Below are 15,532 nucleotides of genomic sequence, written 5' to 3'. Positions count from 1 at the left end.
CCAAACGGGATCGGATGGTCAGGCTGGCTGGGTAGAGAATAGGTCTTCAGCAGCCCATGCTTGCCGCAAGAGGCGCTATGCTTTTCGGAAGAGGCGACTAACGGGACCCCTGACGTGGTTGATGCATGTCATGGTATCCCAATTGCGTAGATCGATGCTCATGATGTCAATTACTGGATTGTCTGGTCCAGATTCGTTTATTTACAGACCTCGGTCATATAGCAGTAATATTGCTGAGCGTTAAACAACAAACAAACAGTCAGATAAATCACATCATGCCTGCTGAGTGTGAGAGTAAGCTGACAGTAACGCTGGTCGTAGACGTTTACCACTCACGTGAAAACCATCCAATGCTGATGACGGATCAAGGGTCATAACTTTGGAAGTTTTAAGTTTCGCCTTGGTGAGGGGACAGAGTGTCCACAACGTTAGAGGATTTACAGTTCAGATCAATCTAATCGTCACAACGTATTCTTAAAAAGAGAACATGACCTCAATGGTAGATATAAACGGTGGCCCATACCCGCCACTGGTGAGATCATTTTTCTTTGTAAACCTCTATATTTTATCTCACCAGTGGAAGTATCTGGCGGCCGCCAGATAAAATATAGAGGCATACAGTGAAAAATGATCTCACCAGTGGCGGGTATGGGCCACCGTTGATATACATGTACACGTCGAAAAAGTTTAACACCGCTCACCATATGTTCCATATGAAACAGTCTTTTATAAATCCTATCTTTTTTTGTTTTATGACAAAACACATTTATATTTGTTTACTAAGTGAAAAATCATTTTGAAAACCGAAATCGATTGTCGATTATATGCCATGTTTGTAGCTGCTCTTCGGCAACAGATCCTGGTATTTGACTCCCCCTAAATTGCTTCCTCTGATACTCTGCATCATGATTGGACCCAGTACATCTGGAGGGGCGACTATGCTTGTCGTAAAAGGCGACTATGCTTGTCGTAAAAGGCGACTATGCTTGTCGTTAAAGGCGACTTACGGGATCGGGTGGTCAGGCTCGGTGACTTGGTTGATGCATGTCATCGGTCCAAATTGCGTGCGTCGATGCTCATGTTGTCAATCACTGGATTGGCTGGTCCAGACTCGATTATTTTGCAGACCGCCGTCATATAGCTGGAATATTGCTGAGTGCGGCGTTAAACAACAAACTAAACCAAACCAAAAACATCTGGAGGAGCGGTTGGGTAGTCCAGTGGTTAAAGCGTCCGCTCGTCACGCCAAAGATCTGGGTTCTATTTCCCACATGGGTACAATGTGTGAAGCCCGTTTATGGTTATTCCTGCTGTGGTATGGCTGGAATATTGCTAAAAGCGGCATAAAACCATACTCACTCTCACTCGGAAAATCTGGAGGGGCGGTTGGGTAGACAAATGGTTAAAACCTTTCCTCGTCGAAGACCTGGGATCGATTTGTTAAACCCGGTCCCCGCCGTGATATTTGTGGAATATTGATAGTGAATAGTGGAATAATGACATTGGGTGAAATTGGATTTCACGATTATTGCACTTACGTAGTGATATATCATACCTCATAGTACATGGATCAAATCCTACAGGCCACACGGTACAGGCTCAGTTCAGCGTTGATTTAAAGATGCTCTTGTCATTACTACAACATTGAAGGTCAAACTTTGCGTCTGTATAAAACGTTCTTGAAAATGCAGTGAAGAATCTTTCTCAGGACTCTACGTCTACTCCTGGGTCTGATCACATTCCTGAAACAGCACTGGGCCAAGCGGTTTACTATTATGTCCTCTGTTGATAATGGCAACTTGTGTGTCATTGTAATACTTGACCTCTCGTCTGTGTGGTTTTAATAACCCCAAAAAGGATTTAATGGTATTTACATGAGCAACACGATTACATGCAAATCGTGGTCTTTCTGAAAGTTCCAATTTCTTGGTGAATGACTTCAGAATTTTCGAACCCTTTCTTGCCAATTTCAAATGGTGGGAAATGTTATCAGAATAATATAATGGCACCATATCGTTGATTCGTGATCAAATATTGTTTCATGTGTATATTTCCACCCAGTGGTCAAACGATAGTGGCATTATCTGCTGTTCCGGTTCATCGTCGTGGGCCTTCGGCCTTGAACTATCCGGCTTGTACCTATGATTGTGGGTTCGAATCCCGATTCGCTCCGATTATGTTTCTAGGTTTGTCAGCACCATACCCGTGCTCGTGGGTTTCACCGAAGTGGTAAACGTCTGAGACCTGAATCAGATCGGGCTTTCCTTCCACATTAAGCTGACACGCCGCGATATAATTGTAATACTGTTAAAAGCGGCGTTAAACCCAACTAACTCACTCACACACTCACTATCCGGCTTGTAGTTGGTGGCATGCGGATAGCCCTTCGATCGCCGAGTTGCCGTTGTCTCCATAACCGTCATTGCTAAAGTACAAGCCTCCTTCTTGACCTACATGACCAAAGTACCCCCAATACATTCTTATATTGTCTATATCCACTATCACTTTCCCCTTGTAGTGTAGCTGACGCCAGTGTACGTACGGCCTTGGTAACTGTTGAAACTGCCGTCTCTCGAAACACGCGAGTGTTCCGGTGAAGCGCACTGAAAATCCTCAAAGTTTCACAGTCGCAGTGAGAGTGGGCAAATAGAGACAAGTATTCGTCTTTCACATTCGAAATATCAGCTCTGACATGGTTGAAGAGTGAGTGAGTGAGTTGGGTTTAACGCCGCGTTGAACGTTATTCCAGTCATATCATGGCGTGTCAGCTTAATGTGGGAGGAAAGCCCGAAGTGATGCAGACGTTTGCCACTTTGCTTGAAACCTTCGAGTACGGGTATGGTGCTGACAAACCGAGAAACATAATCGGGGCGAACCGGGATTCGAACTAACAATCATAAGTTCTAGTGGACCCAAGGGACGCAACTCAATTAGCACCGCAAATTGCGGCGCTTTTGACGAGTGGGCCACCCGTGCCCCCAGTTTGCATAGGAGAAAAACTGCGGTCTTCAGTACATACGCACTGTTAGACACCGCTCGCAGTAGGTCTGTAGAGTAATATTGTTGATTGTGCAGAATGGCGTTTAGATAGGGAATTACGTGCACGTAGAATTTGTTGACATCGCTGCCCGTGGTCTGACATTGGGTAAACCGGACATGTTTGTGTGAATCTCGCTTTGATGTTTAATATACTTATTTCCTCAGACCAAACTGTCGATGCCAGTCTATCGAAATTTTAACTGAAATTACAGATTTCTTAATGTCTGCAAGGCAGTTTGCTACAAGAAATCTTTTGTTACTTGTCTCTGTATAAATGTCTAGGAGTGAGTGAGTGAGTATGGTTTTACGCCGCTTTTAGCAATATTCCAGCAATATCACGGCGGGGGACACCAGAAATGGGCTTCACGCATTGTACCCATGTTGGGAATCGAACCCGGGTCTTCAGCGTGACGAGCGAACGCTTTAACCACTAGGCTACCCGACCGCCAAATGTCTAGGAGTGCCCCTCCATCGCGTAAAGCCCTTTGGCGTGTTTAGCCACGTGGCTAGTGTGCCTGACATGCACACTGTTTCTTTCCGACCTACACAATTTGAAGTCCAACATAATCGGCGAAAACAGTTCTGTGTAGAGTTCTGTTAATCTAAATGTTGCTCTTTGTCGCCTTTACAACTCCAAGTTAGCGGCGAACGTCGGTCACGCCCCTTTTCCTCCACAGACAGAAAAAGAGTGAGAATTAGTTTCGTATTTAAGAAATCTGAAACTCCCAGAGCAAAGTTGTATAATAGTTTCGTACAACTACAACTACAGGCTGAGTGAGTGAGTGAGTGAGTGTGGTTTCGGAGATAGACATGTTGTTGATTTTGTTTCTTGCTCTGATGCGAGGATGAACAAACATGTCAACATGTTTGTGTAACCTTTTCCGTTCGCTTCATTCATTTGCTCATGGTCAAGGTGACTCTGGTCTCGAGGTTTTCGTATCCCAATGACGTCAAGCCAACATCTGCGGAAGTCTAAAACGTCTGTAATGTTTTACGAGTGACAATCACTTTCATACATGTTTTATGTAATTGATGTAGTTGATTCTTTAATATTTCCGCATAAGTTTAAGTGAAGCCCTAAGCGTGTTTTTCATCTAGCCATATGGTCGACTCACGTCAATGACCTTCACCTTTCTTTTGGTTTTGTTTTTGTTACAGTCGGTCATTTGTCACTCATTGCGGACAATTGTTGTCTACGCTAAATGTGAAATGTGCCGACAGTGGTGTGGTTCAACTGAAACATTGTTTTCTTCGCGAAGCTAGTGATGTAATGTGCCGACAGCGGTGTGGTGCAACTGAAACATTGTTGTCTTCGCTACGCTAGTGATGTAATGCGTAGACAGAGGTGTGGTTCAACTGAAACATTGTTGTCTTTGCGAAGCTAGTGATGTAATGCGTAGACAGAGGTGTGGTTCAACTGAAACATTGTTGTCTTCGCTACGCTAGTGATGTAATGCGTAGACAGAGGTGTGGTTCAACTGAAACATTGTTATCTAAGCTACGCTAGTGATGTAAAGTGCCGACAGCGGTGTGGTTCAACTGAAACATTGTTATCTAAGCTACGCTAGTGATGTAAAGTGCCGACAGCGGTGTGGTGCAACTGAAACATTGTTATCTAAGCTACGCTAGTGATGTAAAGTGCCGACAGCGGTGTGGTGCAACTGAAACATTGTTGTCTGAGTGAGTGAGTGAGTGAGTGAGTGAGTGAGTGAGCGAGCGAGCGAGTGTGGTTTTAGAGATAGACATGCTGTTGATTTTATTCAGTGCTGTAACGCGAGGGTGAACAAACCTGGATGTTCATTTGTGTAACCTTTTCCGTTCGCTTCATTCATTTGCTCATGTTATCCTGGGTTCACCATAGTCAAGAGGAGGTGACTCTGTTCTCGAGGTTTTCGTGTCCCAGTGACGTCAAGCCAACACCTGCGGATGTGTAAAACTTCAGTTATTACACATTTAACGAGTGTCATTCACTTCCATACATGTTAATTGATTCTTTGTACGTTCAAAATCATTTTCGCATAAGTTTAAGAAAAGTTTCCATGTTCTATTAAGCTTTAAGCATGTTTTTCATCTAGCCGCATGTCGACTCACGTCCATGTTTGGTTGGTTTGTTTGTTGTTTAACGCATCACTCAGCAATATTACAGCTATATGGCGGCGGTCTGTAAATAATCGAGTCTGGACCAGACAATCCAGTGATTAATATCATGAGCATCGATCCACGCAATTGGGATCGATGACATCCATCAACCAAGTCAGCGAGCCTGACCACCTGATCCCGTTACGACAAGCATAGTCACCTTTTACGGCAAGCATGGGTTGCTGAAGACCTATTCTACCCCGGAATCTTCACGTCACGTCAATGACATTCATCTTTCTATTGGTTTTATTTTTGTAACAGTCGGTGACCCATCTTATATGCAACGTGAAGCTTCGAATGAAGAAGTTCAGAGTCCAGACGAGTTTGTGACTCTGTGATAGGAGGTTATATATTTCGTTTTCTGTTACCGCCCTGTACCTGCATGCAAGTGTGCTGATTGTGTGATAATGATGCTTGTTTGTTGTTTAACGCCGAACTCAACACTATTCCAGCTATTTGACGACGGTCCGTAAAAAATCGAGTCTTGACCGGACAAGCCGCGATTGACATCGTGAGCATCGATCTACGCAATTGGGATACGATGACATGCACCAAGCACGGCAGGGATCCCGTTAGTCGCCTTTTACAACAAGCATAGTCGCCTCTTAGGGCAAGCATGGGCTGCTGAAGACCTATTCTCTACCCGGATCTTCACGGTTCGATTGCGTGATAAGACGGTACATATGCCTTCTCGGAGATAATCCGTGACGATCTGAGCACGATGTGGTCTAGCATTATCTTCTTGAAGTTCAATAATTCTAGTGAATGGAACAATGACGGGATACCAAATATCGCTACCATATTCGTCAACATATCGCTATCCAGTCAAATGTCCATTCACAATAACCAAACAAGTAGTCCTGTCATGTGTGAAACCGCACCACACCATGACACTACCGCCCCTACACAGATCACGGTCAAGGATTGTTGCCCTGGCATACCGCTCGCCACTACGTCGCTACTAACGTTTTCTGCCATATGTGAAGCGGAATTAAATCCTTAATTCGTCTGTAAACGTGATGTAACGCAATTGGAGCACAGTCCATCCTTGATGTTGCCTAGCCCACCCCGATTGCCTTCTCATTCAGTAGCACACAACACAATATCAGTATATGTTCGTGAAGTTTGTGAAACCATCATCGAAGAGTATGGTGATGAAGTGGTGAATACACCTCATGGCTATCATGGCTCCTCTTCCTACCATTACAGGTAGACCCACCAATACATTGGAATGATAGGGTTTCGCTGGAAGTACTCAAAAATGAATAAAATATATATTTGAGGAAGACAGTGAAGCTGTTTATACCAAAACGTTCGCAATTAAAATTAAGGGCTTTCTTATGATGTACACATGTGCGGTATTTTTTTAAACCAGTTTTGAAATATAAACTTCAGTTGACCAGATAAGTTAAATCTGTTTTCACTCCCTTAACCGCCGCATTCCTGAGAGCTTTCTGATGATGTAAACAGATGTGGATTGGGATTGAGGATAAGGATTGGGGTTGAAGATAAGGATATCTGTAGCAAAAAATGCTGCTGTCCAAAGTCCTCTTTCAAAACAGGCCATCTGCCTTATTAAACGGGAGTATACCAGAACCGCAAGTTGTGCTTGCTACCGACCTATAGATGTTGATATTCGGATGTGGACGCTATTGCTATTTTACCATTGACGGATGATCGACGACGTTTTCAGCGGAAATGGCGCCGGATCTGAGTTCCGTCGGGATTACAAACGGACATGTATAGTTTGACCTTCAAAAATGACGCAGTGAGTTACATGGTTCCAACGGTAATTAAAAAACCTTTCCAACGAACTATTGATATCAATAATCATCTTTGCAAAGCTGAATTAGCGGAATTTGCAGAGGGTCGCTCAGATGGCTTTACTCTTTAGAGTTTCTATTCCCGATTTATATTGATGTTTTACTTATGTCGTGTGAATGACTGTTTAGAGCTGAACGCCCAGGACGCTGATTTCAACTGTTTTAGAATAGCAATACGTTATTGTCCTTATGAATGTGGGTTTTCGAGAATTAGACGTTATGTCCCGAGTACTATCGGTAGGGGAGGGTATATTCACACACTCTGCGACCAGCACAGACGTCAAGGTCACTGATAGATTTCTGATATGTTTCGAGCTGTTTCATTATGTGATTACTTCTAAAGGGGGGTGGATATCGGTTTCCTATAAGTGTTCAAATTATACAAAGACAAGCCAATGGGAATGGCGATAATTACATTGCATGACACGACCTTATGTTGTTGGTGTAATTAGTATTCGTGGGACTTATCACTGTAGCATACATTTGCTCAAATGGCGTGCAATGTCCTAGTGTTATTACTATCCTGAATAGTAATGGTTTACAAACACATCAAAGTGATATGATTGGCTAATCTGACCATACTATATCCGTTTTATTGTTTGGTTGATAATACGAAAGATTGGTTGGTTGGTTGGTTGTTTTACGCCGCACAATATTCCAGCTATATGACGGCAGTCATGAGCATCGATCCACTCAATTTGATTTGAATATAACATGTTTTCAACCATATTGGCCTAAACGCACTTCTATGTCAAAACCAAGCTCACATTTGGAATCCGTGAGGTAAAAAACCTACAAAAGACGCCTCAATTCATAATCCTGTGACTCTTGGTCATGAAGTTAGGACAAAATCAAAAAGGGACTGGCGGACATCTTGGATTTTGCCAACATGGCTGCCCCAATGAGCCCTGGCTTTGGCGCCCTTCAAAAATGGATTAAGTATGTTCTGGTCTACACCTGTGCCAAATTTGATGCTTGTAGACACATCTGCACAATAACTCATAATGGCCCCATAAGGGCCTGGACTGCTATGAATGTGATACAAGGTGCAGGAACCAGAAGACTTAATTCGGGGAGAAACTATTTCCTTAGGGGAGGATCAATTTGAGGTCATTGGATTTGAGAGAGTTCATACAGAATAAGCCTACTGTATAACATTTTTACCATTTCCAGAACGCCATACAAAACACAATATTGATTGCACTTAACAATGCATTGCTGATGTTGTTGACGTTCCACTGGCATTAGTTATGTTTTGTTTGTTTGTTTGTGTGTTGGTTAACGCTCAGCAATATTCCAGCTATATGGCGGCGGTCTGTGTAGACACCAAAGGCCCGAGCTCCTGGAATATGGTAAGACATGAAATGAAAGCTGACTATTTGGACGTTGAAGTCTTCCCTGTTGACTTATTGTCTTGTGCAGAGATTTTTACACATAGATCTAAATGTAAAACAGATGAGTGCAGGGTAATTGACCATTCTTGAATGATATCAGATCATCAATATACCTGAAACCCAAAACCTCTTTTTCATACTTCTATGTTTGTTGCATCTGATAACATTTAAACAAACAAAACAATGACTCCTTTGTTACAAAAAGAGTGTATGGCATGATGACGACTCATGAGTGCTTTACATTTGGAGATACTCATCATGCTACCAAGGTTAAATTTCTCGCCTATAAACAGTACAAGAAAGAGGGCAGATAGATAACCATTTACAAATAATCGTTTCTTTGTAGAACAACTGTAGATAACCGCCGAGGCATTACCACGTTCAAAGATACATATAAATCTGTTTGCAGTAATCATATGAAATCATACCTTTGTGTGAAAACATAAATGTTCAAGCACGCTTCATTTCTTCCACTATTTACTCCAATTATCACAGTAGTTTATCCCTGTTTGTAAATGTAAAAGAATCCTTGCCTTCATGTTAACAAAACATTAAACATGATCAAAATGAAGTTTCACACTCCTTGAATCATGATTCCTAAGGACATAAACAGGGAGCTCAATGCTGGCGTACAATGAGGAACATTGAACAGACCAGCGTTTATCACATACAGTGCAGACATCCTTTGAGCAGAATACTCTGTGGTATTTATTGTGACCGTAGTTACAGGAAAGTTCTTGTCGATATGGTGTAAGAACCCTCAGACAAAGTCCCATCAATGCAGGCGTTTGTTGCAAAATGAAAACTCACATGACATTGATTCTAGTTCCACTCCATCGTATTCAACATCTGCATGGAGTCTCAAGAAAGAACAAATTTGTTTCTGGTGGAATCAACAACGTGGATGTATTAAAGGCACGGTATGCATATTTGGTTGATGTGGAAGAAAGTAGTAGAATAATTGCTGGAAGACGAAAGCGCCAGTGGAAAAGGGGGAAACAATAAACCGTTGATGATTTATGATAAAAAAGGAACCTCCACTCTCTCTAATATAATGAATGGCCACTTCACACATCTTTCAAGACACATTTTGAATGACATGACGAGTCAATTTGTAACTTTAGAATGGCGCTATATTAAAAGAGACACTGGTCATGGCATGGGATTGCATCGCACATCACGTTGACGAGCGATGTGTCATATTTAGTCAACCAATGAAGATCCATGATAGAATAGGTCTTCAGCAATCCATGCTTGCCGTAAAAGGCGACTATGCTTGTCGTACGAGGCGACTAACGGGATCAGACTCGCTGACTTGGTTGATGCATGTCATCGATCCTATTTGCGTGGATTAATGCTCATGATATCAATTACTGGATTGTCTGGTCCAGACTCGCTTAGTTACAGACCGCCGTCATATAGCTGGAATATTGCGGAGTGCGGCGTTAAACAACAACAAACAACAACAACAACAACAACATATTCAGTAATTAAGATAACCGATGGTTTCGTCGTGCCAGGATCAGAGATGCCTACTTAGAGCAGGTGACCATTGTCCACGTGGAGTGGCCAGCCCGGCCACCAGACCTAAACCCTATCAAACACACGTAGAACGAGTTGTAGAGTACCCTTTCACGAAGCCCAGTGCTTCCGGCAACGCTACAGGGACTCAGCAATGCTGTTTACTGAAGAGTGAACCTATCTTCCCTTGGCAACCATCCAGACACAAATTGTGAGCATGAGACGACGGTGTCAGGCTATTATCACATAACATGGCTCACATACGCACTACTGAAGGTTGTTTTTTTACACAATGATTTTGTTTTGGTCATTTTGTACAGGTGATCTGACTGGTTATTGGTCACATGTTGTTTGTTGGCATAATAAGACCGCCTCCGTGGTCTTGTGCGTCCGCCCTGAGTGCGGAAGGTCCGGGGTTCGATCGTCATACAATCAGCATCAGTCCGGACTAGTACAAGCAAGCATATATATACATTTGTGCATGCACGTTGCTATATAAGTACAATAATTTCGGACGCGACGTGAGGCCCCAATTCACCTCACCTCACCTCTGGGAAATAATAGCTCTTCAAAGACCAAACAGAGCGGTGCGAGGAACTAGGGGGACGTCAAAGAAATCCGACCAGCCCTTCGAAGTGAATACTGCGCTTCTGTATTAGCATATGCTATTAACCTTACACAGTGTAGGGGCGGTCGGGTAGCCTAGTGGTTAAAGCGTTCGCTCGTCACGCAGAAGACCCGGGTTCGATTCCCGACATGGGTACAATGTGTGAAGCCCATTTCTGGTGTCCCCCGCCGTGATATTGCTGGAATATTGCTAAAAGCGGCGTAAAATCAAACTCACTCACTCACTACACAGTGTAAATGAACAGATGTCCCCGATAAATACAATGAACAACGTAATAAGCTCCATGGATCAGACAGGATAATATTTAGACACGGAAAAGCTTCAAAAGGTTTTAAAAAAGTAAAACCAACTAATTTCATATCAGCAATACTTCAAACCTTAAACGGCATGTACATGCAAAAGTCGACAGCATCGTTGATGGATTCAAGAAAACGCATTGTCCCATATCTGTATATACCAGTATGCCAAGCAGGCAGTGATACTCCCTTACGTAAAAGAACCAAATGGCCAGTCTAATGCCTGGAGTCTAGATGGCCAGTCTATTGCCTGGAGTCCAGATGGCCAGTCTATTGCCTGGAGACCGGATGGCCAGTCTATTGCCTGGAGTCTAGATGGCCAGTCTATTGCCTGGAGTCCAGATGGCCAGTCTATTGCCTGGAGTCTAGATGGCCAGTCTATTGCCTGGAGTCTAAATGGCAAGTCTATTGCCTGGAGTCCAGATGGCCAGTCTATTGCCTGGAGTCTAGATGGCCAGTCTATTGCCTGGAGTCAAGATGGCCAGTCTATTGCCTGGAGACCGGATGGCCAGTCTATTGCCTGGAGTCCAGATGGCCAGTCTATTGCCTGGAGTCTAGATGGCCAGTCTATTGCCTGGAGTCTAAATGGCAAGTCTATTGCCTGGAGTCCAGATGGCCAGTCTATTGCCTGGAGTCTAGATCGCCAGTCTATTGCCTGGGGTCTAGATGGCCAGTCTATTGCCTGGAGTCTAGATGGCCAGTCTATTGCCTGGAGTCTAGATGGCCAGTCTATTGCCTGGAGTCTAGATGGCCAGTCTATTGCCTGGAGTCCAGATGGCCAGTCTATTGCCTGGAGTCTAGATGGCCAGTCTATTGCCTGGAGTCTAGATTGCCAGTCTACTGTCTTGAGTCTAGATTGCCAATCTATTGCCTGGGGTCTAGATGGCCAGTCTATTGCCTGGAGTCTAGATGGCCAGGCCTACTTTACTGTATCTGAAGGTAAAAACGAACCCTTGTTTTGATATGACAGACTTACCTGACACCCGAGGAGTGGGACAAAAAGAAGCAGTGTGCAAAACCACAATACCATTTTTATAATAGTTTATAGAGGATTTAATAACATGAAAATTGCTGTGTGTCATGCTCTTGAAAGTGCTATACTTTGTTTTAACGATCCAAGCCTAAATTGAGTAAATGGAAGTCTAAGGGTTTTTCATGTTAATATATAACACACAGTTAACCTAACAAACAGTTACACATGATTCGTGTCGCATTAGCTCAGTTTAGATGTAGTTCCATAGTCAAGCAGGACGATATATAAGAATGAGTTTCCCATTGTGTAAGTTAAGTTGTATACAACAATAAGTCTTATTTCCTTCAGTATCATAGCCCCAAATCTGACACTATGCGTCGTAAATATATCGATAAATACTTCTTTGATAAGCTTCACTCAAATTACAACCGTGTTTATCTTCAAGCCAGAAAAAATTGTGTGAATGAACCACAAAATGCCGTCTTTAATAGTCTCTTTCATTATATTGTGAAATTGGATAGGGTTGCGTGACTTACACTGAATATAAATTGGTACGATACACAGTCATTATATGTTGTGTAAAGTCAAGGGGGGCTCGTTGGGGCTAAAGGGGCTCACCTATAAATGGCATACTCTTGTAGATGTTTTACCCGAATAATTATCAACTTTACATATAGAAAGTTGTAACCTTCAATGTATTAAGATTGTTTCACACGGTCACATGCATTACAAGATGGGAACACATTGTTCACAGCTGATGATCCTACTGTTGCAACTCATTCCAAGTCTGTATAGAGTAACTGATGCTTCAAACCAAACAGAAAGGCTTTCCAATGGAATAAGTGACAGTATCGACATTTACTTTGCTCAGTATGCATATTTGGAAGATGTGGGGAAGGACTTGAAATATTTGGAAGAAATGCTAGCGGGAATAACTAACATGGCCATCGGAGAGAAAGCAGGGAAAGAACATTATGAAAATACTGAATATTTCCAAGGGAAAGCAAAAGGTGAATTAGATCTTGTAAACGGTTTTCGGCTAGAAAGTACATATCTATACCATATAAACTACGGTTTGTATCATGTTATTAAAACTGTTATCAAAACGTTATTCCTAAAAGGCAAATAATGTTTATGATTAAGAAACCTATCAAAAGGTACATATATATTCGACTTTGACATACATCAGTTGCATAATGCATATATGTTGTGTATACATACATGCGGATGTTATGTTTAACCCTGACTTGGTATTTCAGGGTTTTCAAAGCGAAAATATGTTGGCACCATCACCAGTTTTGGTGAAGTGGGAACATCAGGAATATGTGCAAGTCGTCAACATCCGGGGATTATGTATGCCATTATTGATGGCCCTAAAGACAGAGCTGATGGCTATGACAGCAACATATATGCTTTCGATGCAAATAATGCTTCACTCGTCACCATGATAAGTCTGGATGTTGTCAATGTTGACTGGGAGGATATTGCTTGTGGTCCTTGTGATACGAGTGGTTTGGGACATTGTATTTATGTATCTGATACTGGACATACAGGAGAAGGTCCTGTTAATCTGATCTACAAGGTGCAGGAACCAGAGGAAGTGATACAGGGTCGTAAACTGTCTCTCGGGGAGGACGAAATCGAGGTCATCGGCTTTGAGTAAGTAGGCACATTTTCAACACAGTAAGTATATGCTGATGTATAGTAAAGCAACATAACGCCACAATGCTACCTTGCCAAAGCCAACGATATCTAAAAGTTGTATAATAATTTATCAGATTAATTTATCAGATATAATAGATTAAGAAATAAGTGTTTTCAGTGTGAATAATGACATTTCCACATCGAAACTGTTTCATCAAAAGAAGGATTAGAATGCTACATTTTAAATGGAAGAACTATTTATTTGCCAGTGTGTACTCAGACATTTGAGTAAGTGAATATATTTATGTTTACAGAACAAGTTTAGAGAACAGTGAAACACTACTGGTTTCACCAAATGGTCGACTATATATCATGGATGGAATTGAAGACACTGACGGAATGTATAAGATCGTTGATGGAGAAACTAAATTCCTCTTTCATGTAGCCTTACCAAAGGGGAGGTGGTATGGAGGGCTGTGTGGTGGAGATGTATCTCCTGATGGTAAAGCAGTCCTCTTAAAGTCCAAAGAGGATGTCTTCTATTGGTATGTTGAAGAGGAAGAAGACATGGAGTCGGTGCTAACGGATGCCAAGCAGGCTGAGAAGCTCCCTTACTTACCAGAACTAAATGGCCAGTCTATTGCCTGGAGTCTAGATGGCCAGTCCTACTTTACTGTATCTGAAGGTGAAAACGAACCCTTGTTTCGATATGACAGACTTACCTGACACCCGAGGGGAGGGAAAAAACGAAGCAGTGGGCCACACAACATTACCATGTTCTTTATTGTTTATAGAGGCTTTAATAACATGAAAATTGCTGTATGTCATGCTTTTGAAAGTGTTATACTTTGTTTTTAACGATCCAAGCCTAAATTGAATAAATGAACGTCTAAGGGTTTTTCATGTTTATACATACAAGAATTTGTCTGGTTGAATAAGTCTCTTAAAAGTTCTATTCAAGTCATACCTTGAACTGTTTTCCGGAGTGGAATGCAATTCTTGAAAAAAACCCATATTTATAGATTTTTCACGAAATTGCTTCAAAAAGTTTAACATCGCCAACTGTTTGATTTAACCATATGAGGCCGTAGCCATGGGAAAACAAGGTTGAATATTTCAGAAAGGCTCGTTGATGTTATAGACCACAGTCCTCGTAGTTTAAAATGTTACCGCTGTTTCGCTCTACCCCAGATTGGGCGTTTGTGGCGAATGATGAGTTGTCTGAGACAGAAAGTAGCTTTAGACATATAGTCAGACATGTGGTTTGCCCATCCATCCATCCATCCATCCATCCATCCATCCATCCGGAATCCCCACAAGTTGGCACATAACTGAGATGCTGTTCGAAGAAACACACCATTTGAAGAACGCACACTGAAGTCCTAGAAGCGGTCACAGAATTGAGCCAAAATACATCAGCAAATATACCACTAAACCAAGAACTTATACAAAAGGTGCGACAGTGGACAACACCCACCTGTGTCGGTATGCACGTGACATAGGACAGACCTGCAAAGGTGACTGCAACGCCCAGGAGGAACGGCAGAGTACAGCAAAACATGGTCGCCTGTAACATAAATGAGTTGAAAACATGTCCAGAATGTACCGAAGACAGCCATGTTGTCCAAACGTTTGGCTCAGTGGCAGCGCATTCGTGTGGGTGGTACTTAATAATGAGTCTCCGCTAATGTACTGTCAGTGGTCCTGTGTATATTTGACAAGATTAGACCTAGATAACGTAAACTGCTGCTTCCGACTACTTACCTTATTCATCGAACATCCCACAGGGAACATGACAGGGAACTTAGCAGGACAGTCAAATGTCCGTATGCCTTCTTGTCGGAGATAATCGTTGACAACCGGAGCACGTCGTGGTCTGGCATTGTCATTTTGAAGTTCAAAATTTCCGAAGATAATTCGAGCGAACAGAACAACGATGGGATACACAATTTCGTCAACATATCGCTAGCCAGTCAAATGTCCATTCACAATAACGAAATGAGTTTGCCTGTCATGTGAGATACCGCCCCACACCATCACACTACTGGCCCCACACAGATCATGGTGAAAAAGTG

At 42.5% G+C, this 15,532-nt stretch overlaps 1 protein-coding gene across 1 annotated transcript; it reads left to right on the top strand.

Annotated features, from left to right (window-relative positions):
- Positions 1–12,663: 12,663 nt before the first annotated feature.
- Positions 12,664–14,305, top strand: LOC124118564. The gene is made up of 3 exons (XM_046480744.2): positions 12,664–12,823; positions 13,073–13,472; positions 13,772–14,305. The coding sequence occupies exons 1-3, from the start codon at positions 12,733–12,735 to the stop codon at positions 14,181–14,183; spliced, it is 903 nt and encodes a 300-aa protein (XP_046336700.2). The 5' UTR covers positions 12,664–12,732; the 3' UTR covers positions 14,184–14,305.
- Positions 14,306–15,532: the final 1,227 nt, after the last annotated feature.

The sequence above is a fragment of the Haliotis rufescens genome, unplaced genomic scaffold (genome assembly GCF_023055435.1).
Source record: "Haliotis rufescens isolate VD_foot unplaced genomic scaffold, xgHalRufe1.0.p SCAF_9, whole genome shotgun sequence".
Classification (NCBI taxonomy): Eukaryota; Metazoa; Mollusca; class Gastropoda; order Lepetellida; family Haliotidae; genus Haliotis; species Haliotis rufescens.
This window is presented reverse-complemented; position numbering and strand designations above follow the sequence as displayed.